Raw genomic sequence first — 24,101 nt, forward strand, 5'->3', positions numbered from 1 at the left:
CCTCCGCAGCAGGAGCGCGGTCGGTCGGTGCCGCTGCAGCCGAAGGAGGCGGCGGGAGTTGTGCTGTGTCCTGGCGGGCCGGGGTGCTGCTAGCCGGCTGGAGGAGCTCGGTGTCGCGGCTGCAGGTGGGATGGGAGCCGGAGCCGGGCGGAGGCAGGCAGAGGCAGGCAGGCGCCTGGCGGGACGCGTGGTGCGCGTTGCTGGGTCGGGAGGCGCTGGGATGTTTCGGTGCCTCTCTGCGGATTAAGCGCTTTGCAGAGCTGCCCGGCAGGCTGAGCGCTTCCGTGGAGAGGGCTACGCGGCTTTGCAGCGCCGTGCCCAGAGGACAGAGCCGGGTTTTATTCATCGCCGGTGCCTTGCCCTGCCCGGCGCCGAGGGGAGGGCAGCCTCTCCGCTGCAGAGCCGCGGCACCGGTGCTTCGTTGGTTTCGGTGCCGCCGAGTTCGCTCTGTCTCTTCCTCCTTTTGCGGCAGACTGCTGGGTGCAATAGATCACTACATCCCTCTTATGTCTGTGGTAGGCATTCCCGTTGCGTTGGATTTTTAAAAAAATCTAAATTAGGCTCTTTCTAACACAGATTTGCGCTGTTGCTGAGCTCTGCTTTTCGGTAGGCTCATAAACGTGCGAAGTCAAGACGGAAAACAGTGCAGAACATTAAATGTAGAGTCTGCAAAACACATGGAGAATCGCGGTTAACGTGGCGGCGGTTGTAATTCTTTCCTTTCTGCTTCCAGGTGCTTACCAACGACAAAAAAATGAGTATTTTCCCATCATGTCTCTCCACGCAGTAGCTCTAGCCAGCTACAGCCAGACACAAGTCTTCCAGCATCCCTGCTCCGAAAAGGTAACGAGGAGGGTGTCTGAATTTTGGCTCAGAGTTTTCGTTAACTGGGGGACGTTTTTGAGAAAATAGTTTTTAGTTGTCAGTCGTTGTGGTAAATATTTTTAAATTCTGGCGGTTTCATTATGGAGTTAACTTTGGAAATGCAGTCCCAATATTGGGGGGGTGGGGTGTGGAAAGGCTGACTCATTTATGCGATGAAAGATGTCAAGCTGCCAGTGGTTTTTATTCGTTTAGGCAGCGTGTTGTCATACTTTTCATAAGCTTCTTTTATCATATTTACTCATAAGTGCTCTTTAATTGCCTTTTTTAAATTTGTTTGTTGGTTTGTTTTTAGATTGGTAGTTAAATACTAAAGGAGCTCTTTCCCAACGGGTGGTATAGTTGAAATTGTAACATCTTGAAAGCAAATGGAGATCTTTTATCTGAATTCTCAGAATGCTGGTTGCTTCTGATATGATCTAAGAGGTGGGATGGTTGTTTAAAAAATTAAAATCTTAGAACTCTTAATGTTTACACTTACCAATAAAGTATTTCCATCACCCTGGTATCAGGCAGTTGTGATACTTGCATCCTAAGAGGTAGAGTCTGTTAGTTGCTGATATTAAAACCAGGTTTTTTTTAATAAAATGAATTACTAAACAAGTTCCTGTAAGATCTACTTTATCTAGTAATAATGACTATATGTATAAAGCCTGCCTACGTGACCATTTTTCTAAGTTAGTGCGGTGGGGGGGGGGAAATCAAGCACTATCAGATACTGAAAAGAGTATTTTCCTAAGCACTGGCATAATCAAACACTAAATATTTGAAATTCAGCATCCTATTTTTAGCCTGAAATGTTGTTCTTCAGTTAAAAGGGAAATTCTTTGTGGGTTTTAATTTCTTCTGCTTTCTGTGAGTCTGAAGGGTATCTGGACTAGATCTGCTCTCTGAGTCACCTCACTCTCCCATGGGACCATGTAGGGAATATGGAGGTCAACACAAGGTGGCAGAGGACAGCACACCTTTTAACGCCCTTCTCTTTGTATGGGATCAGGGTGCAGGCAAGGGCAAGATGCATCCTGGAGATGCTGCTGTGTGGAGACATCTTGCTGATGTCTGTGAGTGGGGAGAAGGCAGGAGGTACACCTTGGTTAAGTGTCTTTTAATGATGCACCCCTCAGGGCAGGGCACCCTCTTGTTTTCCCAAGTTTCTGTGATGTGCTCTCCACATCCACAACATACAGTGTAGAGGGAGGGGGAGATAGATGTGTGGAATTTGTGAGCTTGTGGGGGGAGACCTGTTGCTTTGCTGTCTGAGTGTATCTTACTGCCTTGTTGGCATTAGCCCCTCGGTATCTACACTAATCTGCCTGCCCTGATTCAGCTTACGCAGGTTTGACAATATGGTAAATCCAGCTTTAGGATTAGAAATACCGAATCGGAAGCCTCATGACTGCACAAAGTGAAATGCTGATCTGGTATAAACCTGCTCACTCAGTTCAAATGCATTCAAAATTGTTGTCAGTTTATACCGGCAGGCTGTGTGCCAGGTCGAGTATTATCGATCTGTGTCGCTTCTCACTTTGTGCTGGGCAGTCACGTGGCTGATGTGAACCATGTGTACTATGCTCTGTCAAATTAGGCAGCGTGATTATGTGACCGGGCTTGCTCCCTGTCAACACAGCTGGGAGATTAATTAGCACATGTATCGGGTGCTTGTGGAGTCGGGCGAGTTAGTTCATAGCTTGTATACATCTAAACAGATTTGTGCTTCCAGCTATGGATTGGTGATTCCTTGAATTTTTTTCTACTTCATTGCTGTTGTTTTGACAGGTATATAGCCATCTGATTCAGCATTTTGTCTATGCCTTATGCACATGCTTAATTCTCCTACTGTGGAGAATTTTGGTCACCTGTCTTCTGGAGTGCAAAGTGAGATGCAGCATTGAGATGCCAGTGCTCTTCAGATGGTGCATGCTTCTGGGGATATTTTTCAGGCAACCAGAAGTATAGGCAGTGGTTAGGTGACTGTCAGCAGGCCTTAGCATGGTGTTCTTCCTGCTGGGATGACTGTGAGACTGGGGATATCATTACCAGAGTATTGTTTTATAACCAAATTGTTTGCCTGTGTGTTCTTGTTCTAGTTAAACCACGAAAGCCTTAAGGTGGCTTTCACCGAGTCAGCATATTCTTCAAATCCCTCAGCGAGGATTAGCTGCCTTGCTCCAACACCTCAAATCTCCATCCTCTCAGGTATGTCACTTTGTCCTAAAATGCCTCCCTCTGGGGAGCTTTGCTGGTGCTTGTAGTGCTAGCAAAAGCCTATCAATGTTTGTGTGTACTAAACAAGTATAGTCTGGTTGGAGAGGGAACCTTGCTTATTGGCTTTGGAGATGGGACAACATCAAAGTATGTTATACAATTTGAAAGTATGGGGTTCTTTCCCCCTTTAAATGGCCGTTTGGCCATTTTAGTTATGCTGGCATTTTGAGTGCTCAGGAGTAAAATACCTGAACTATTCAGATGATTCTTGTCAGGTTAATTCCTTGTTCGTTCAAGAAATAGTTTCTCAGAGTTTTAACAGATTACAGTAACTACTCACATGAGTATCAGTTGCAAAACCGAATTTGAGATTTTTTTTTATTTTTTTTTTAATTGGAACAAACCTGTTTCTGGTAGTAGCTTAAAATGTGGGCTTTGGTTTGTTTGGGGTTGTTTACTGTTGTTGTTGTGGGGTTTTTTTAAGATTGGCAGAGCAGAAGCTTAAGTTAAATTTTTAAAACTTGTTCTTTTTTCCTCTTACAATCCACTAAGAACAAGTATTTAGCAGAGTAAGTCAGCACAGTTATGTGAATAATGCTAGAGAAGCTCCATGATGATGGAGATGAGGAAGGATAAGAGGGAATGAAAAGGCTGTCGGGATGGGCTTTGTAATAGGAGAGCAGAGCAGAAGAGTTGAAGACAGTAAGACTGAATGTTTTGTCTTGCACAGAAAAGATGCTGGGTTTAGCCCAGGTTAAGATATTCCTGTGCAATTGCAATGTCAATAGTTACCAAAATGGCTTGATTTTCCTGAAAAGATTGAAATATGTTTCTTTGAAAGTCAGCTAGCTTTATTTTTCCCATTCCTGCCCTTACACTGCCATGGCTGGCTACTTTGGCAAGGTGTTTCTTTGCAAGTGCAGCCAGTAAAATGTGCAGTTTTGCTGCTGTTTCTGCAAGAGCTTTGCCCTGGTAAGTGACAGGTGTCTGGTCCCAATCATGGATGAACTCTTGAGCTAACTTTGACCTGGCTTTGCTAGGGCAGCATTATGAGCAGTTCTTGCAGTATAGCTTATATGTGATGTTCTTAATTTTTTCAGCTTTCTCTTGATGAAGACTATTATGTATATAGATTTACTTTTTAAAAATACATGGGAGTTTTTGTTTTCGTTTTGATCCCTTCGTTAGAAAACTTTCTTATCGTGCAGTTTGAGTGCATGTTGGCTTCCAGGTGAGTGACTCATGGAGAGGCTTACTCTTTTCCATTGATATGTGTTCAAGGAGAGCAACCTTTGGGCAAAGTTTGCAGCCTGCAAAACTTGCTGTTTTTTTCAGTTGTTTAACATTCCTCGTGGTTCTAACTGAGAGTTCTTTGCCCTGGAAATGAATCTTCTTGATTGTAGCTATTCTTAGAATTTTACAACTGACTTAGCTTCCCCAAAGGAGACAGTTGTTAACTTCATTGTTGTGATGTGGTCAATAGTTTCTTCTTGAACATAGACTTTGTGGCTAATCTCTCTATTGCTTAGATGTTGGCAGTTTTTGTGAGGCTTTTTGTTCAAGGTATAAGACTTCAATTTATTCTTGTATAGCTACTGTTTGCAGTGAGCACTTCTTCATCACAGTGATGTTGCCATGTTTGCCACTGAAAGTAATTTTCCCATTTTCTATTGAACTCCAGTTTTGCAGTAGATCACGTAGGACCGTGGCAGGCAGTACTGATTCCTTCAGAGGCGTTGATAGTGCTTGCTGTGACAGAACTAATTTTCTTTATGAGTTCACATAAATGTTGCCACCCTTATGAATAATGGACTAAAGGTCCAGTAGCCTTTTCCACATGAGGAGTGCCTGACTGAACTGAAACATGCAAGCCGATGACTTTTTTTTTTTTACTAAGTGTGGTTTTGGTTTTTGTTGGGTTGTTTTTTTTCTTCTTCCTGCTGTATTGATACTCCCTGTGTCTTGCTATAATGTGATCTCTCTTTATTGGCAATAGAACCAGTACCTGTACTGGTAACAGTACCTCATCCAGTTTCATAGAACAATGATGTTTTCAAGCATTCTGACAGTCACCATTTAAGTCCTAACTAATTGTATTTGGCTAGCAGCATACTTTACTGTTGGTTTATTACCTAGACTTATCAACGACAGAATTGCTTCCTGATTGCAGAATGCAAGAGCTGTCTGGCAGGAAGAGGCAGCAGAGCTGTGTGTGAATTCAGTTCTTCCCTTTCTTCTCGCCCATGTTAAAAATAGTGTGCATTTTATTCGTGTTGTAAATTTATTTTTTTAATCCCCGATTGTTTCCTGACCTCTTGGTTTCTTCCATTTTCTGAACAGATGAATACTCAAGGCCAGCAGTGATTGGACATGCTGGAAGTTTTGGATCATACCCAGACAGTGCTGAAGCTATCAAAGACATTCTCATGTCTGTTTTAAATGCATCTGGTTTGAAGCCCTCTTTGGCACTGGAGCAGACCACAATGCAGGGAGCTGAGCATCTGGACAGTGATGTGGAACAGTGGGAAGAAAGCAGTGATGGGGATAGCCATGACGACAGTGATTCTGTGCATCACAACTCTGCCTCTATACAAACAGACATTCGGTTTACAAGGCACCGGGCATGTTGGGACAACACATGCTGTGATTCCTCTAAACCTTCGATGGATACTTTTATCTGTCCCCATTACTCTGATGGGGCTCCTGTTGCTTCCTCCTCAAACAGTTTCACTCTTTCAGACACATCCCCTCTGAAGCGTGACTGCTTTACCCAGGTGACGTTAACAGGAGGCACAGTCACATCGGCTGTTGTGCATTCTGGAAAAGAACGTTATACTTGCCCTGAACGAGACGTGGCTTTCACAAGGTTTCTTCCTGATTCAACTGTTGATAAGCCAGTAGATCTGTTGAAATACCCTGATGCTTTGGAGCCTGCGCCTGTCAGCAAGAGTGGCTGCAGTTTTCCTGGTGGACTTTCCCAGTCAGAACCACTCAATCCAACAGGTAACTTTACAGGTCCATTTTTGTTTTAAGATTTCTGTGCTAGAAAGGACCGCTGTAATTAAAATGGGCCTTGTTTATGGTGATTGTGAATTAAACAAATGCTGTCAGTCAAAATAGGAGAGAGAGGAGAAAGAGAAAGCTTAAAAATGGAGAACCAGAGGGTTGGATTTGTTGAAATGGGAGACACTTGTTGCAGTAGTCATCTGTCTTGTGATGCAGAAATACCTCTGTAATATGCAACCTTTAGTTAAATGTAGAAATCGTGGAACTGTGAGCAACGTAGAATATCCACTGGATGAGGCTTCTACTATCTACGTCTTGTCTTCACTGTTACTCTTCTCGCAAAAGCAGATAGCTTGGATCTGGGCATTTGGTAGTGATTCATTGGTGTGTGTGGGCTACCTGGGACATCTTGTGTTTTGTGTGAGCTGGAAGAGAGGGAGTCCTTTGATTCTGGGGTTTTGGAGACAGAGCATTAACATCCATGCTCGTTATGACTAAATTTTGCCTTGTGTCAGGGCGGGACTGTTTTTCCTCTTCCCCTTTTCAAGTGCACCTGCCATCTCGGACCCACATAGCCCCATCCAATGCAGATCAGGATCTTTTTACCCCTCACCAGTTTCTGACGGTATGGATATCCCACGTGCTGTCTGTGAAGAGATGTAGACTGAGGGCTGTTAGCAGAGGAGAGGGTGCTTCCTGGGCAGCGAGTCCCTGCCATGGCAGGGGGCTCAGGGCAGCGCAGGCCTGCAGGTGAGGACCTGTTCAGTGCAGTGTCCCCAAGGCTGGTGGAGCAGCTGGCCTGGCCTCGGGGCTGTGTGCATCCATGAGGTGTGCTGGCCTTCTGGGCAGCAAGCCACGGCCCCTGCCCCTCTGCCAGCACAGCAGAACAATCCCCTCATGTTTAATACCTAAAGTTGATATGAACAGCCTTTGCTACAGCAAGAGGAATCATTTTTATTTTATTTATAAAGGGTGTTATCAGTATCTAACGGCTTATTCTCACTAGATATGGAGCCTCGGAAAGATGCTGCAACTGAGGCCTGATTTTTCTACTTGAAAAAAGGCAAAACAGCAGGGAGCACATAGCTTACCTTTGTATTTTAAATACTGTTTGGTTGGTTTTGGTTTTTTGTTTCTGCATTTATTTTTTGGGTTGTTTGTTTTTTTTTTTTCTCCCTTTGGTCAATACTAGTCCTAGCGGTGATGCTCCATTGAGCTCCACTTCCAAGCTCTGATCCTCCGTAGCTATTTACTCAGAGCTTCTCCAAGGACTCGGGTTGGCAGCGAGATCTCAAATAGGCACGTGCCATTGCGGAACTGGGAGTTCTCAATGACTTTTGTCATCTGGGGTAGGCTGTCGTCAACAGTTAGTATGGCAGCAATTATGGTTGTTTCCATCTGCTGGGTGTTTTGTTGGCCCCATCCATTTGAGAGGTGCCCGCCAGGGAGAAGGAAACCGCACCCAGTGGTTGGAGCTGGCTGGGGCCAGTTGTGCAGGTTTGGGTAGCTGTGTCTGGAAAACATGGCCCAGGCACTCTGTCAGTGGCAACCGCGAGGCACGTGTGTAAGAACAAATAAACTGTGTGTGACTCGATCTTTTGGCATGAGCAGGACATGTCACAAGCTTGTGTTGGGGTCAGTAACGCTGCTGGCTTTCCAGAAAGCAAATGGAGGAATGCAGCAGCCAGGTGACTGGAGAAGTAGCGTCCTTGATTTTACTAACATATACTGCTCACAGGAGCCAGGATCCTGTTAGACATTGCACAGTGTGGTGGGCTGTCTGCATTAGACTTTGGTCCGTTCTGTACAAAGTGAAAATTTCTGCAATTCATCATTCCTTGCTGCTTCCAGCCATTTAACTTGCCACTGGGTAGCTTGGGGTTGAAGGAGTGAGGTCTCATTCTCCCCTGCATTGTGCAGGACTCTGAGGATGGGAAAAACAAATGGTGAACTGTAAAAGGCCTAATTTGAAGGCAGGAATTACACAAGAGCATCTCCCGTCTTGCTATCATTTCCATTTCTATTTCAGAGGTAGTGGTTTCTCACAGGAGAATTTGTGAGGGGTGTACAAGACTTAAGAAAATTACATTAGATGACTTAAGTCAGAATTATTTTTTTTTTCAGTGGCATTTTCTGCTGGTTCTGTGAGACTCCTGTCAGGCCTTGTTCAGACTTTTAAGGACTATTCTCTGGTGGCCTTATGCAACCTTCTGGAAAGACTCTATCATTTTTAATGAAGAGCCTGTGACTGAATTTGGTATTTTCTGGGGGCTTTGTGGCTGGTGTGCCACTGCAGTTCACAGGGCTTGTTCTTGCATTTAACCTCTGTGTGCATCAAGGTTACTTCCTTCTGTGGCTCTTGAGCCCCAGCAGCCTCCAGGCAAACAGTGGTCAGGAGCAGAAGGGCAACCAGATTATTTTTTGCGTCATACCCAGAGTTGTGTCCAGTTGCTGCATGTGCCGAGCTTCTTGCTTCTTCCTCGTGCTACTTCCCACTTTACATTCTTTTCACTTAAAGATGCAAGTGGGATGCAAGAGGTAAGCAAAAGAGAAAAATCCCATTGGATTTCAGAATTATATTTGAGATTAATTGCATTTTATGTTTTAAAGAGAAAGGAATAATTTTCCCATTTCTTTCTGCTTAATATTTTTAGCTCAGGAGTAATATTTGTTGTCTTAACTGATGAGAATGTAGGTTTTTATCAAGCTATAGAGCCTTTAATACTTACCTGTACTCCCCACACTGCTTATCCAGTAAGATGAATCATCAAATAGGCATGAAAGTAACCTAATTAGGTGATTAAGTCTGTTTTGAAAAGTCAAGATTGTCAGGCTTTCCATTTTTCCTCTGTGGTATACACATTGGACGTATTAATAATTCTGTACGAAACCACTATGTCTGTATTACTATGCTCAAGCACAGTATTGACTTTTCAGCCAGATGTCACCGATGCTCAGGACAGCATAACATGGTTTCTATAAACAGGGCAATATAAATAACCTAAAGTAGGCCTCAGTCTAGTGACCTTTGGTTGAAGAAAACGTTTTCATGAATTATTCTCATATTTTGTGGGCCCTCTTTATCCTTTCTGTGACGTTTAAACAAAATTAGGAGTGGCATTTAAAAAAAATTTTTTGTTTTTACAAAAAGCCTTTGATTAAGCAGTGTTATCTGCAGTGGCTTGAAATGGCTTGTGTGGTGATAGTGTTTAGATGTGGTCTGTTTTATTCTGTAAACATCACCATAGTGAAACAGAAATTGCTTGGTTATAAGGTCAAAGAAGAGGTAATAAACAAATGCCAGTCAGCTAAAAAAAACCCCTACAAAACAAAAGGCAACAAACAAACCAGGAGTCATTTCCTTTAATATTTCATAAGCACGTACATCCATAGACATTATATATAATCTTCACCATCCTTCTTGCAGATTACTTGTAGCAGTGGTGAGTTCTTTGAAAACAAAACATGAGGGTGAGATCTCACACCTTCAGTTCTCTGGGGAAGAAGATTGTGACTATATAAAAATCAATCCATGGTACTGCTATAGAAAACCAGATGCATCCCTTCTGCATAGTGAAAAGTTCTTAATGGGAAAAGGAGGTTAATTTTGTTTCACGTGCTCATCGTACTCAGCAGTGAATGCCAGGAAAACAAAACGGATGTTCTGGGAAGCAGAGAGTACTGTGGCTAGTGTGTCTGCTCCAGCTGTACATACTACCACACAGTCTGGGGTTGCATTTGGAAACAGGAGGGAGATTTCCTCAAGGTACAGAAACGTAACAACCAAATTTTCTCTGAACTTGCTGTAGTCGCACAATACCAGCAGTGAGTGATTCAGGGAATCTTTTAAGGCTGATGCATCTCCCTGCATGCCCAGACATCAGTGAGATTTCTTTTTCTTCCAACTATTGTGAATGAGCAGAGAGCAGTGTAGCAGGCCATGTTGCAAACTGCAGAGCATCGCTTGTAATCCTAGCTCGAGGTTCTGGCTGGGGTTGTCCCCAGCAGCTCAGGCTATAGCTGAGAGAAGGATAATGTTGGGAGCACTGTAGCGCTGTCACTGCATGGCATTTAAACCGTGGTTCCCTGGTATTTGATACTCGTGCTTCAGGTTGCCCCGGTGGTTCAAACAGCAATGTGTTCCTTACACTTCTCTCTGCTTCTCCTTAACTTCTGCCACAACCTCCAGCCCCAACAGTGTTCCATTTTGGGAAGGAAAGTTTGCTTTGCTTTCTGGAAACCAGCCTTCACACATCCTGGTTGCTACAGAGAAAAAAAAAATGAATAAAAGTTCTTGTTGCACCCACAGATTCTACTTCTCCTTTGAACATAAGTGCTATACCCTTGAATCGTTCGTTGCAGGACGTCTGCATGCTTCCAGAAGATGTGGAGAAGGTGAGCACAACAAAGTCTATAGTCATAATGGGTTTTTTCCATTTTATAGTCACAAAACCAAATGACAGGAGGTGTTTCTCAATAACAGAACATTCTGACAGATGGACTAATCTTTACAAATGCTGTATTTTCCCTCTTCTTCCCCTCTGTGTGTGAACCTACAAACCTAAAATGCCTATTTCTTAATTTATTTTTACTCTTAATCCATCCATTAAATATTTTAATTGTTTTTAAATAATGGGCATATTTTAGAACACTATACATTTGCACTTATTTAATCATTTTCCCACACATTCCTTGAGATCAAACTTTAAGATTATTATAGTCACTTTTAAATTACAGTAGAATGTTATGTAGAATTTGTTGCAGTTACATGCATATGGATGGGATTTACCTCATGCTTTTACTGTCGGGAGATAGGAAGAGGTTGGAGGGTTTTTTGTGGGTGCTTATGATAAGCATGCAAGATTATAAAGAATTATAATATGAATAACAAGCATAGTAACTAACATTTGCAGTAATTTAAGCAGTTTCTCATGGTTTCTAATTTGCATAAGGGACTCAAATGGTCTTAGGTGTGTTGCTAGATAGGCAGCCCATTCGATCTTATAATCAGAAGTAGAGATGAGAAGATAATGCTGTCATACATAATTCTCCTAAATGATAACCCTTCTTTTCCAATTGTTAGAAAAGATTAATGTTATAATTAGTTATTGCAATGAGTAGGATTTAATACAAAAGAGCTTTAAAAATGTGCCTACAAAAGATTTTTTGGTGGACTGTGGATGTGCGTGTGGTCCCATGTCCTGAGCCCAGAAGGTAATCATCTTGTGCACAGCACTGGTTTACTGGCTTTACTGGAGCGGTAAATGCTGCATTTGATTTGAAGATCTCAGTGTCCCTAAGGTGCATTTAAAAAAAACCCCAAACCAAACCACTCAATAGATCACACACCAAAACCCAACAAACTTGTGAACTAGCTTTTCATTTTGCTCTTTATGAAAGGTCTTTCAGAAAGGAGATGATGTATCTCCATCTGTAATGTGGGAACCAAAACCAAAGTAATTTGCTTTCAGTCACCAGGAGACCAGAGAGTAGATCTGGATTAGAAATGATAGTCTGAGAACTATTAAGTGAGGCAAGATTGCATCAGCCACTTCTCCTCTGTTGATGATTGGAGGCTGATGTGATTACAGGTGTTAAGAGATAACAAGAGAGCCCATTATGAAAGAGGCTGTCTTTAAAAAGAAAAACCAAGAAAAAACCCAATAAACAAAAAAAAAAAAAACCACCCCAAAAGCTTTTAGGTTGTGAAATAATCTCTTTGAAATTTAGGAGACTGAAAACGAAGGTATGCATGTAGTGTCAGCAAGTCTGAGAGTCGGAGTTGTGTGCCAGGAAGGAGATGGGCCAGATAATCTAGTAGGACTTTCCACTTGATGTGAGTAGAAGGGAAGAGCAATGAGAAGGTTGATGTGTCACAGCTGAGTTGGGACTGCTTCCTAGGGTGAGGCACCTATCAGGAGGCAGAGCTGAAAGCTGATAAGTCATGCTGAGTACAGGAGTGCCTGTATCCTGTTCCATCTTTTTGCAACACAGCTCTTGAATACACTCATAGTTGCTTTTATCAGCAGGATGTGCTGATAATGCTGTGCTCTGCCACAAACTTAGAGTTAACCAGTGCCACATGGGCTTTTTGATTTCAGTCTTTATCTCCCAAAAGGAAAAAGGCTGTTTAATTCTTATCTTTGCTAATGGTGTGTCCTGAAGTTCACTGAAAGTTGTTTCTGGAGAAACTGTGCTCTGTAATGTTAATCAGTGTTAGGGAAAAGATAAAAGTCTCTTCACATGCCCACAGGGACTTGTGGGCTCTCTGTAATGTTGAGATTAATCTCTTCTAAATGCATTTGGCTGTAGACAATAAGAAAGCATTGATGGCTGTTGTGCTGCTTAAGATTTATCTATTTCTAAACACTTATGTCTGTCTTCATGCTACCCATACAGGTTGCAGGGGATGTCATGAATACTGATGTTGAGTGGTATGGTTTTCTGAGCATAAGTCACTTTTTTAAACCTTTAGTTATTCTGCACACAGGTTCTCTAGCCTTAGATACTGCCATGGGTTTTTTAGACAGAGGTTTAGCTTTGCACAATGCAAACACGTGCAGCTGAGAGAGGAGAGGGGTAGAGTATCTGGACATCTCTGGATTTCCATTCTTGCACCTAAGTGCACCTCTGTGGTGCATCCACTTTTGAGCTGAGCCTGGGCTGGGAAGCTGTGCCCAGGCCAGCAGCAGTAGTGCAGGTTTGGGGCTGGTGGGATGCTTTGTTAGACCACAGGAAGCAAGGGATACAACAGTGACATTGGGACAGGGAGCCCCAGGTTTGTCTGGATGTCTCAGTGGTGCTGGAGGTGGCATTACAAATTCCCTTTTCCTAGAGAACCAGGTGACCCAGGCAGGCAAGATGTTAAGGGACACCATGAGAAGGAGTTGTCTGTCAGGGAAATGCTACTGTGAAGCTTTGAAATATCTGCCTTTTATTTGAGGCAGTGTGAGCCCCAGGGGAGCTAGGTTCCCACTTGCAGCCTTGGGTTGACCATGCGAGCTATCTCACTGCGTATTCCCTACTTCACTGCCTTAACACACCAAAGCATTTTACTAGCTTCTGTACTACCCACCACCTGAAGATCTACAGTCCCTTCAAAACTCGCCACTTCTGGCCCCATCTAAGTTAGTATGTATGCAAAACTGCTTGTACACACAGACTTGAAATTAAATCCTATTAAATAGGTTACATGGACTCACACTTGCATATTAAATAATGTAGTGTAACTAGAAGACTATGTCCCTACATATTCATGAATGAGGCATGTAATCAAGTTTCTTTTTATCTAATAGATGAGTAAGATAAAAGTAAATTGCATGTTTTAATCAAAGATGAGACAATTATCTGTGCAGTTGCCTTTTGCATGTTGTCTCTGAATTGCCCTTGGGGTGTTTTTTCTGTTGTTTAAATGAAAGGTGAGATAGCCTTACCTTTTCATTTCTTGAGTTGGAAAAGTACAGGGAAAAATTACATATTTCACTTAAGTAAATATCAAATATGCTGTATACTAATGAGTGTTCCAATCTTGTGTCCAGGAAAACGCGCACTTCTTCATTGCAGATATGATTATAGCGTCACTAGAAAAAATGAAATGCAATATCCTAAGCCAACAAGCAGAGTCCTGGAGTGTGGAGGAAACAAGCGGATCAGATGGCAGCTATCACACTGATTTGGAGTTATCTTCTTACCCTGGAGTGAAGAAGTCTGATTCTCCCGCTGCCTCTTCAGACAGTGGTTACGAAGGCAAGTTATGTAGTCTTCTGGCAACCTTGTCTGACAGCCATTGCCATTTATTTTTGTGCAAGAAAATACTAAATGAATTTGGACATTGCTTGGAACCAAATCCTGTTAACCTCTTTGAGTCTCAACAGCTGTATTTCCCTGAGGATCATTATACCACAAGTGTTTTCCCTCTGGGTCCAATTATTCCTTTTGAATGCTCACATCTGTGTTTATAATATTTTAATAAATATATTTTAATAAATTTTTTTATTATTATTATTTTAGATTTTAAAAAAAATTGAAGTGCCACATGCCAAGCACAACTCTCCATAGAGAGTGCCTGAAGTTGGCTGTTTTTCTCTGCTTAAATTTTTTTTTTTTCAGGATTTGAAGCTTGGCTCTTTCCTTCTGTGCTTACTTCTGCAGTATGCAGATTGGGCCACACAACTGATTTGAGTGAAACTGCCCAGATTATTCATTCGCATATAGTTTGAGGCAAGATAATAAATGCTCCTGGAACTATAATGTTTGAGTCAGCACATGCATTTTTAAGTAGATTTTAGTGTCTTGAGTAATATGGGCCTTAGTGATGGAACTTAAGTCTAAAGTAAATAACTTCTGGGGAAAATGGAATGGTGTGCTTGCACATGAGAAAGGGAGAGACCAATAATAATATAAAAGCTTTTGATTTAGTCTCTAGAAGCTTTTTCCCAAGAAACAGAGGGACATGCTATATGACAGACTCACAAGAATTTAATTTCTGTGCACGTGTATGAAAATAAATAAATTGCTCTGTAAACACAGGCTGTGTGCTAAAGTTTTGGTAAGTGAAGAAAAATATAATTGCAGCTACCCTATAAGCGCTGGAAAAGTTTAACTAGTGGTGTTTTTGTTCTGGACAGGCTGTGCTCTGCTGCCACTCAGCTCCCCAGTGCATCTACCATCACGTCATGAGGTTACCAGATTTCGTTGCCACAGTGACTCAGAGGATGAATATGTAATTATTGGTAAGCCTTTAAAATTATAACTGCAGAAACAACTCCATTGTTCACCTGAATCTACTGCATCGTTTGGAAAATCTGTTGACTTATTAGATGTTATTGCAGGAGAAGTAACATGAGAAAATTGAAAGAATAATGTATGCATGACTCCTTATTAGAATGCATGCAGAAGTACCAGACTGGTGCAGGACTTCCTTTTAACAAGAGTATCTTTGCTTGTTTGAGGGTGTGGTGGGTGACCCTGGCTGCACACCAGGTGCCCACCAAGCCACTTTATCACTCCCCTCAGCTGGTCAGAGGAGAGGAAATACAATGAAAGGCTCATGGGTTGAGATAAGAACAGGGAGAGATCATTCACTAATTACTGGCATGGACAAAACAGACTTGACCTGGGGATATTAATGTAATCTATTGCCAATGAAATGAGAGAAGGGTAATGAGAAATAAAACCAAATCTTAAAAATACCTTCCCTCCACCCCTCCTTTCTTCCCAGGCTCAACTTCACTCCTGATTTTCTCTACTTCCTCCCCACAGTGGTGCTGAGGGGCAGAGGATGGGGGCTGTGGTCAGTTCATCACAGGTTGTCTTTCCTGCTCTCTCCTCTTCAGGGGGAGGACCATCACACTCTTCCCTGTTCCAGTGTGGGGTCACTCCCACTGGAGAGAGTCCTCCATGAACTTCTCCAAAGTGAGTCCTTCCCATGGGCTGCAGCTCTTCACGAACTGCTCCAGTGTGGGTCACTCCCACAGGGTTCAGTCCTTCAGGAACAGGCTGCTCCAGCGTGGGTCCCCCAGGGGGTCACAAGTCCTGCCCAGCAAACCTGCTCCAGCGTGGGCTCCTCTCTCCACAGGGCCACAGCTCCTGCCAGGAGCCTGCTCCAGCGTGGGCTTCCCACAGGGTCACAGCCTCCTCTGGGCACATCCACCTGCTCCTGCATGGGCTCCTCCCCAGGCTGCAGGTGGAGATCTGCTCCCCCGTTACCCTCCGTGGGCTGCAGGGGCACAGCTGCCTCACCATGGGCTGCCCCACGGGCTGCAGGGGAACCTGCTCTGGTGCCTGGAGCACCTCCTGCCCATCCTTCTTCACTGACCTTGGTGTCTGCAGAGTTATTGCTTTCACATATTCTCACTCCTCTCTCTGGATGCAATTGTCCAGCAGATTTTTTTTCCCCCTTCTTAAATACATTATCACAGGGGTGCTATGACTGTCACTGATGGCTTTGTCCAGCAGTGGATCCATCTTGGAGCCAGCTGGCATTGGCTCTATTGGACACAGGGGAAGAAGCATTGTTTGAGAGAATTTAGGACATGATCATTTCCCGATTAAAAAGGTTGATTAGCTTTTAGGCAGCCCTCCCCCTGCTTCATTACTAGAGCAGAATGTCTCTGTCCACTTATAGTCACCATTGCTCAGCTTCTCTTCAGAACATCCTGAGTTTCTTTGCTTAGCTTCTGGCTTTTACATATACAGAATTAGAAACCCTTAAAAGTAGCCTGAACTACATTTAACCTCTATCTTACTTTTTTCCTGTTAACAAAGGCTTTTTTATTTTTCCCTTTGGTTTTAGAGATTTGCTTTTTTTTTTCACCTCCTCTTCCCCTAATCTAAGAATAAACAACTAGCTTCCAAAACTACATTTCTAGTTGAAAGACTTATTTTGACATGTATGAATGGGGAAACATTTGTCTTGAAAACAATATGCATGGCCAAAACTAATGCTGCCACTGTGAACACCTTGTCTGCATAAGCATATTTTGTCTATATAAATATAATGAAGAGGTGTGTGCTTTAATTCCATTCAGCTCACCCATTACTAATTTGTTTATGGTGTTAGCTGACATGTTTGTGATTAGTGTCTCCAAATATCTGTCAGTATCCAAAAAAATTCACATGTGCTTTGTTGGTTCTGTATGTTATTATTTATGTCTAGTGACTTCTGGCTGGACCTGAACTAGCAGGCACTTAGTCTCTCCTTACCAATTCTTCTACTTCTGAAGAGAGGCTGATGGTGGTGATATGATGTGTAGCTGTTAGGGAGTACTCTTCATCTGTGGATGCCAGAGATCTGCAGAGGAGATAAGACTCCTTATGCCTGTTTCACAACCACAGGTTATTTCCCACATCCAGCAAGGGTGTTGTAAAGATTAGTGTATTTGAAACTGACACTGTGGTATCACAGAAGGTAGATTTAAAACAATGCTGAGTAGCAGAAGCTTTGTTTCTTAGATGACTTGATAAAATTTTTTCTTTTACCACAGAACTTGAAGACCTTGAAAATCTGTCTGTCGCCCCAGATGAAAGGTAACGCTGTGTATTTTAGCCCGTTGGCACGACCTTTTCTGCTGGACCAGCTTTCTGGTGACTCTTCTGGCCAGGGTGGGGAAAGCTGTGGGAGTGGTAAATTTGGTCCTCCCAAGGAAAAGGAAGGAATGCTGTTTGACAACAAATGTCTGTGGCACTTGGCTTGGCAGAACATTTCTCTGGTCCTGGAGTCTCGCTGGAGGGTGGTGGCTGTGGCTCTGCAAGGGCCTGGGTGTATCAAAGCAAGGGGATAGGAGAAAACTTTTCAGGGATGCAGAATAGGCAGCGGAGCTGCTGATGACATGCTGCTATTTTTCACTGTCTGTGTTGCTTAACTTTCAGATCATCATTTGAACCAGGCAGCAATTCTGCTGAAGCGACAGCCCAGGAGTTGTGCAGAGCTTTCAGAAAACACTGGTTGCAGACAGACTCTGCAGTTCAGCTGTCTGGTTGCCTGAGCTCATCTAAGCAGAGAGTGAGTCTGAGCTGAAAACAGCGCGCTCTTTATTTGGTTCCCCAAATAATCATTGTCTCACTGCAGCTGCTTCACTGTTAGGAAAAAGAGGAAGCTGCATTTAAAAAAAAAAAAAAAAAAAAAAAAAAAAAAAAAAAAAAAAAAAAAAGAGAGAGAGAAAGAAAATAAATACAAATGAATACTTACAGTTTATTAGTTCAGTTTAGATAAATTTTTAGAAGATTTCTTCTTTAGCAGCTTTCAGCACACTTAAGATGTGCAGTTGTGAACAGTGACGATGTACTTTTTCTGGGACTGATTTAACTGAGGGGGACTACATGCATGTGAAAACTGAACTTTAAAATCCTGGAGTATAAAGGGAGAAGTTTCGTACCATTTAACATATGTCCAGCTGATGGGCTGTTCATCTTCATGATTCTGTCTTTCCCAATAGTCTGTGCTGAAAGAAGACATTCCAAGAGAGCTTGAGTCCAGTTTGAATCTGGCTGAAGAAATAAAGATCATATCCAAATTAAGAGGATCTTCTGGCTGGACCCCACCAAGATCACAGATTATATTTAATATTCACCCTTCGGTCAAGTAAGTCTAAGAGATCTGAGCACTGTCATTCAGTACAGTGTGGGGATTTGTCTAAAACCTGAAGTTGATGGAAAGAGCCTGGATGATTTAACAAAATCTAAAATTAGACGTAGTGCATGATGCAGCCTTCTGCAGTGTCTGTCACCAGCTTTGCTAGAAACCAGATGGCGTCTCTTTCCCTCTGTTTGGCATGTCTTGATTAACATGACACATGCACTTTTACATGTGATAATACACATACTGTTAGGTGTTATGGTGACAGCGCAATTAGCTGAACTCCTAAAAAATTTTATTTTATGAGACTACCTGGAGAATATTCTTAAGAATTTCCCATTTTCTCTGCTGATCTTTATGGGTAGTAACATTTTCAGAAAGGGAGAAGAAAACATGTAATGTTTGGGGAAGCTCCTGTCTTGCTGTTTATAAAGTGCTGTTAAATGCACACAGTAGGCAAACTGGCTAATTCCCTGTGGTGCTGCAGATAAGTTGCTTTTTCAGTTGCAGATGTGGATTTCTACCTTGCCCTAGATATTGATGCCACCTTAAGAAATGGAAAAGAACTTAACCCTTGCAACAAGCCATATTTAGAAGCAGTAATTGGTGGTATATTCTCCACATAATAGCTCAGAGATTCCCACTAAAATAATAATGTGTGCCTCCGTCTGGAACCCTTGTGGAGGAGTAGGAGTCAGCTCCTAATTTGGACATTTTCACTGGTGCCAGTGTAGCTCTTTTGAGCTTTGGGAGAATGATAACTAAACTGGATTTTGGGTGCTGAAAGGTGTAACTGTTTGCCTCTGTATGCAGGAGAGATGTGGTGGTGGCTGCCCAAAACTTTACATGTGTTGGTTGTGGAACCCCAATAGAAAGCAGTAAGTATTGCTAAAAGGGAAAAAGTTCTTAATACATTCATTACTAGTAATCAGGCTATAATCCTCACCAACATAGATGTACCACTTGTAAAATTATCTGAGCTAGAAGGCAAATCTCATTATTGGATGTGCCTGCAATAGTAAAACAGGCAGTGAGATCTTACCACTGCCTGAAATTTCTCACTGCAGACAGAATACAGGACTTGATAGATGTCCTTCTCATATACAGTAAAAATTCATGACAGTCAAAAACAAAACAAGAAAAGCAATTAAAAACAAGCTTCCAGGCAGGAAAGTGCTGGTTTTACATCTTCCAATGGTGTCTTTCAGTAATTCTTTTTCTGTGCCAATTTACACATTTTTCAAAAGTCTCTCTTTAGAGACTTTATGGAGTTTTTATGCAACCTTCTGGAATGTGCATTTTTGATCTGCTGGGGTGTGTTTTTAAAACTTTTTTTTTCTTTACATCTTCATCACAAAATTCTGCTTGTGTTTTGTTTGTGATACTTTGAGAACTACTTGAAAGCATAACGATCTACAGGTCTGACAACCAGACCTTACCCAAGAAACCTTTGAAGTGGCTTTCAAGTCTTGTTCTGGGTCTGCTCATGAAAGAGCGGCATTTGTGATGGCCTGTAAAGTATCAAACAATGTGATGGCACATTAACTTGAGCAAACCTGAGATGCTGAGATAGTGGCGAAAAATTCACAAACCTCTTTGTATGAAAAAGTATTATACGAATGTGACCCCAAGATCAGTTTGTCTTTCCATTTGGTGGAGGTATTTTGTTGTGTGTTTTACCTTGTGTGTCTCTCTTGTGGGTAAAGCAACGATGGTTTTTCTAAAGTCTCATGGTGATAAATATTATCAGTTGAATTTGACATACGTGGAAATGAGGAAAGCTTTCTCTTCTAATGCAAAGTACAGACCTTGTGCATGTGTTTAGCACAATAATAAAATCCCCTAAGTGTGTAAAAAAAAAAAAAAAAAATCCTTTGCTCCTCACTCCAGTAGATCTGAGTTACTTGGAACAGGCATACAGACAAGAGGTACGTCTCATAAGTATTAGAAATATTCACAATTTCATTGCTGTATACTTGCAGAATATATTGGAAGACTCCGCTATTGTGACTACCTGGGGAAATACTTCTGTGACTGCTGCCACAGCTATGCTCAGTCTTCAATTCCTGCCCGAATACTTTCGAAGTGGGACTTCAAAAAATACTATGTATGCAACTTCTCCAAACACCTATTGGACAGCATATGGCAGCAGCCAATTTTCAATGTGTCATGTGTTAACAAAGCCCTCTACACAAAAAGTAAAGAAATGGACAGAGTGAGGGTAAGTGTGGGGTTTTTTTATTGGGAATTTGTGGGTCTGAGACTTTTGGGAAGAACTTCTTAGGGCAGGTTGTCCTTTGTGTATGTATGTGGAATGGAGCCAGAGTCTGTTTCTTTTCACTTAGACTTGTCCCATCACCTCTTCTGGGATTTACCCTCTCTATCCTCAGATGAATGGGGAAGAGAGAGAAGTCTCCAACCTATGTCAGGCATCTCATTTCCCCCTTTGTCTTTGGTAGGTGTGTCCTTATTGGTTTCCAGTTTTAGTTCACAGAGGGGTGCTGGGCTCCTGCAATAAATATTTACCTCTGCTTGGCAATTGGCTGTTGAAGAGCTCTGGAAATTTCAAATGGCTCCTTAGTTGTGTGAGCCATTAGAGAAAACACCTAGGCTCATCTAATGGCTGTACCTGCTACAGCTTGAGGAAGGGTGCTCCACTGAAGATTACAAGTTGCTATGGACTTGGCTCCCTTTTTGGCTGAGGAGACACTTACCTGTTCTTACACAAGTCTGGGTCAAGCATCTTGGTGTGCTGACCTGGAGCCATTTGTAGCATTAGGAGTTGCTTCCCTTGTCAGTGAATAAAAGTAGCCTTTGCCTTCCTTGGACTTTCATGTGTTAGAAAACCCATTTGTTTAATTCTGTGCTGAGTGTGAAGTTCTATTTTTAGAGGTGGCTTGATGTACTGACAAGGGTTGCTGACTCAAATATTGTGTTGCTCACTTACAGATACATAAATACAATTGTTTTTCATTTAAAAGTTGTTTTGATTTTTTCCCCTTCATCTTTTAGGAGGTGCAAGAACAGCTTTTTCATTTAAAAAAGCTTTTGAAAACCTGCAGGTTTGGTGAAAGGTACGGACCATGAAAAATAGCTTGTTAAAAAGTACCTAAGAGTCTTCTTTTCTAGAGACACTTGAGTGCAGTTTTAAATGACCTAAAATGATCATTAGAGAAAATTCTGATTAAAAAAACTTTCAACATTTTCACTAAAATAGAAGGATTGAAGAACAGGTTTTATGTGGTGATTTTCTGTTTATTGTAACAGACTTACACATTAAGTTTTAAATGTTGAATGATTTTTTGTTAGGTGTGTATTTTTTCCTACTCTGTCTCTCCAAGGTTATCACTCATTCTTAAAAGGTCAAAGATACGAATGTAATCTATGAGATTGTTTCTTGTTTTGTTTTTTTTTAAAGACAAACAACAAATGTGTTCTGTGAAGGTTTAAAGATTTCTTCTAGAAATCTGTCATAATGTTCAATTCAGTTTATTTTATAAAGATATTCAGATGAAAGTAATAACCAAAAGCGATAAATGCTGAGATGTGACCTTGTTTGTTGCTGCAAATTAAAGATTTTTGGTATTCACCTTCCCAAACTGTGGGCAAAACTAATAGGTAGACGTGTGAATGATAAAACCTTCACTGCAGAATTGCTGACCTTTTTAAAAACAGACATGAGCAAAATAAGATTTAAAAGTAGGTTCCATTCTTTCTTTGACATGAACTTCTTTTATGCATCAATTATGTGTTCACCAAAATTAAATAGAAATGTATTTTAATGTGTCTGCTGGACAACCAGCTGTGATTCTGTTATAGAAATAAGGAGTATAGGATCCTTACTTGTACCTTCTACGTTGGTGATATTTTAAAAGTAATGGTTATATTTTTAGTATCACTTAGTACAAGCATAGTTTCACCTAGTAGTGATCTATGCAGTGTAAAAACCCTCAAAGCTCTCTTTGCAAAAAAAACCCCAAAAATGTAAATAACCCTAGCTTATTGCATTAGATAATATATGGGATTTTACATACTGTTCCTGAGGTAGGAGAGCACCCTTTACACATTATTTAAGAACTGATGGCAACTCCAATGCCAAAGGAATGTACATTTAAAACAGACCTTTTATTCTAAATCCCAAACACTCTGTTTTTTGTTAATGTGATCTCAAACTGGGAGGGGAAGTAGGATTTAGCTTGAACTTGCCTTGTATGATCCCTGGGTGACTAGAGAAGTGAAAGGGATCTATTCTTCACATACACTTGAAAAACAACTTTTTGTAACTTGGTTTTTCTTTCTCTTTGAAGTGTATTGAAGGATTTTGAACAAGTCCCAAGCCACCTGACAGAGGAGCTGCATCTCTTCTCACTGGATGATCTGGTGAAGATCAAACGAGGGCAGTTACTGCCCCTTCTTAAAGATATTCTGAAGAGCTCCACCTCCCATGTGGATGGTTGCGAGGTAAGGAAAAGCCAGGACTCTTTGTGTCCTTGCAGCTGCTAATGTGAGGAATATCCCTGCTGACATTCCCAAATAATATTTTTTTTCTTGGATTGAAAGTATATCAACTCTTCTGCTGTCCCTGCAGCTCTGTCAAGCGAAGGGATTTATCTGTGAATTCTGCCAGAGCGCAGATCTGCTCTTTCCATATCAGATTGCCAAATGCAAAAGGTGCACAGGTATGTTCCAGACCAAACATTTTTCTTTCTTCCTTGGGGGGTAACGTTGGGTGTCAGACTGTTCAGACTTACTTTAGGAAATCACTGAGAACTTGCTTCACTGAAAGTATGTATATTCGAAAACCTGCATGTGTATTTGAAAACCGTGTGTCTTTGAAAACCAGCCTGTGGCAGCTGTCTTGAAGCAGTGAATTCAGAGAGCAAAACCAGGGACTTGCCTGAACATAATTATGGCTGCAGGGGGAGGCTATTTTTTTAGGTCTACTCACGAGAGAGCGCTTGGAACAGTGCTATGCTGCTGCTATAGCAGGTCTTGCTGACATTCCCTGTAAGTCCTGCAAATCTTACCAGAATGTTTAGACACGGTTATTGCAGGGGTGGTTGTTCTGCCCTTGCGCTGCTTCTGTTTGCTTTTATACTTGAGGGAACATCCTTCAAGGAACACAGTTATTGATACATTTTTTAAATTTGTTTTTTTCCTGAATGTTAAACTACTATTATTTATAAACAGAGTGCAAAACATGCTACCACAAAGCGTGCTTCAAGTCTGGAGGCTGCCCCAAATGTCTGCGGATTGCAGCTCGGAGGACATTTTTAGAAACTCCATCACTGGTGCCTCCATGACACTGGATTCTTCTGACTGCTGATTTCAGAAGATGCTCAAAGCCAAATCTTCAGGTGCCTGACTAAGAATTAAATAATGTTGTTTTAGACATTACTATTTTTAATGTGTGTCTCCTTTATGGGGGGTTAAAAAAAAAAAAAAAAAAAAAAAAAAAACCAGAAGACTTTAATATCTTCATTGAAAACTCACCCTAGAGGAATTTCATCGTAACTGGTGACAGAACGACTGGATGTTAATTCTGTGAGCAGCCTTTTCTTGCTATGTTTTGTCCTTATATGTAAGATTTTCAATATTTTTTCATATAAAGATTATTATACTCTGTAATTCTGCAAATAATGTATAGATAGTAAATGAGTATTTGGAAATCCTTACCTGTGTCAGATTTTGGAAATAGGAAAAAGTGGTAAAGTACAAAATCATTCTCTCAAAAGCTCTACAATAGAAAAAGCTTGTCTACAAGCTTTAGGCAGATGCTGATCTTTTGAAGTTCTGTTCTAGAAAATGCTTAATGTGAACCACTGTATTTTAAGTTTCTTTTAAACAGATGTAGGCAACAGCTTGTGGGTGGACCTTGGCCTGCTGTTAGATGCCCACCCAACTGTTCTCTCACTCCCCCTCTTCAACAGGA

At 41.6% G+C, this 24,101-nt stretch overlaps 1 protein-coding gene across 2 annotated transcripts; it reads left to right on the forward strand.

Moving 5' to 3' along the window:
* The first annotated feature begins 9 nt into the window (after positions 1 to 9).
* RUBCNL (RUN and cysteine rich domain containing beclin 1 interacting protein like) lies at positions 10 to 23,842 on the forward strand. 2 transcript variants are annotated; one of them, XM_026848863.1, is made up of 16 exons: positions 10 to 125; positions 734 to 843; positions 2,970 to 3,078; positions 5,428 to 6,090; positions 10,403 to 10,488; positions 13,632 to 13,839; positions 14,721 to 14,825; positions 17,079 to 17,121; positions 17,464 to 17,596; positions 18,030 to 18,175; positions 18,983 to 19,047; positions 20,152 to 20,390; positions 21,182 to 21,243; positions 22,477 to 22,630; positions 22,758 to 22,848; positions 23,360 to 23,842. In XM_026848863.1, the coding sequence occupies exons 2-16, from the start codon at positions 772 to 774 to the stop codon at positions 23,470 to 23,472; spliced, it is 2,289 nt and encodes a 762-aa protein (XP_026704664.1). In that variant the 5' UTR covers positions 10 to 125; positions 734 to 771; the 3' UTR covers positions 23,473 to 23,842. The 2 variants fall into 2 exon arrangements, with proteins under 2 accessions (XP_026704664.1, XP_026704670.1); XM_026848869.1 differs by lacking the exon at positions 10 to 125 and adding an exon at positions 279 to 515.
* Positions 23,843 to 24,101: the final 259 nt, after the last annotated feature.

This window comes from Athene cunicularia, assembly GCF_003259725.1.
Source record: "Athene cunicularia isolate RWA chromosome 1 unlocalized genomic scaffold, athCun1 chr1_part1, whole genome shotgun sequence".
NCBI classification, from domain to species: Eukaryota; Metazoa; Chordata; class Aves; order Strigiformes; family Strigidae; genus Athene; species Athene cunicularia.

What these genes read in the sequence shown, in the direction of transcription:
- RUBCNL (XM_026848863.1), top strand. Translation starts at nt 772, where the DNA reads ATGTCTCTCCACGCAGTAGCTCTAGCCAGCTACAGCCAGACACAAGTC. An exon ending in TTCAGACAGTGGTTACGAAG is followed by an intron (nt 13,840 to 14,720) that starts GCAAGTTATGTA and finishes TGTTCTGGACAG; the next exon opens with GCTGTGCTCTGCTGCCACTC. An exon ending in CCCATGTGGATGGTTGCGAG is followed by an intron (nt 22,631 to 22,757) that starts GTAAGGAAAAGC and finishes CTGTCCCTGCAG; the next exon opens with CTCTGTCAAGCGAAGGGATT.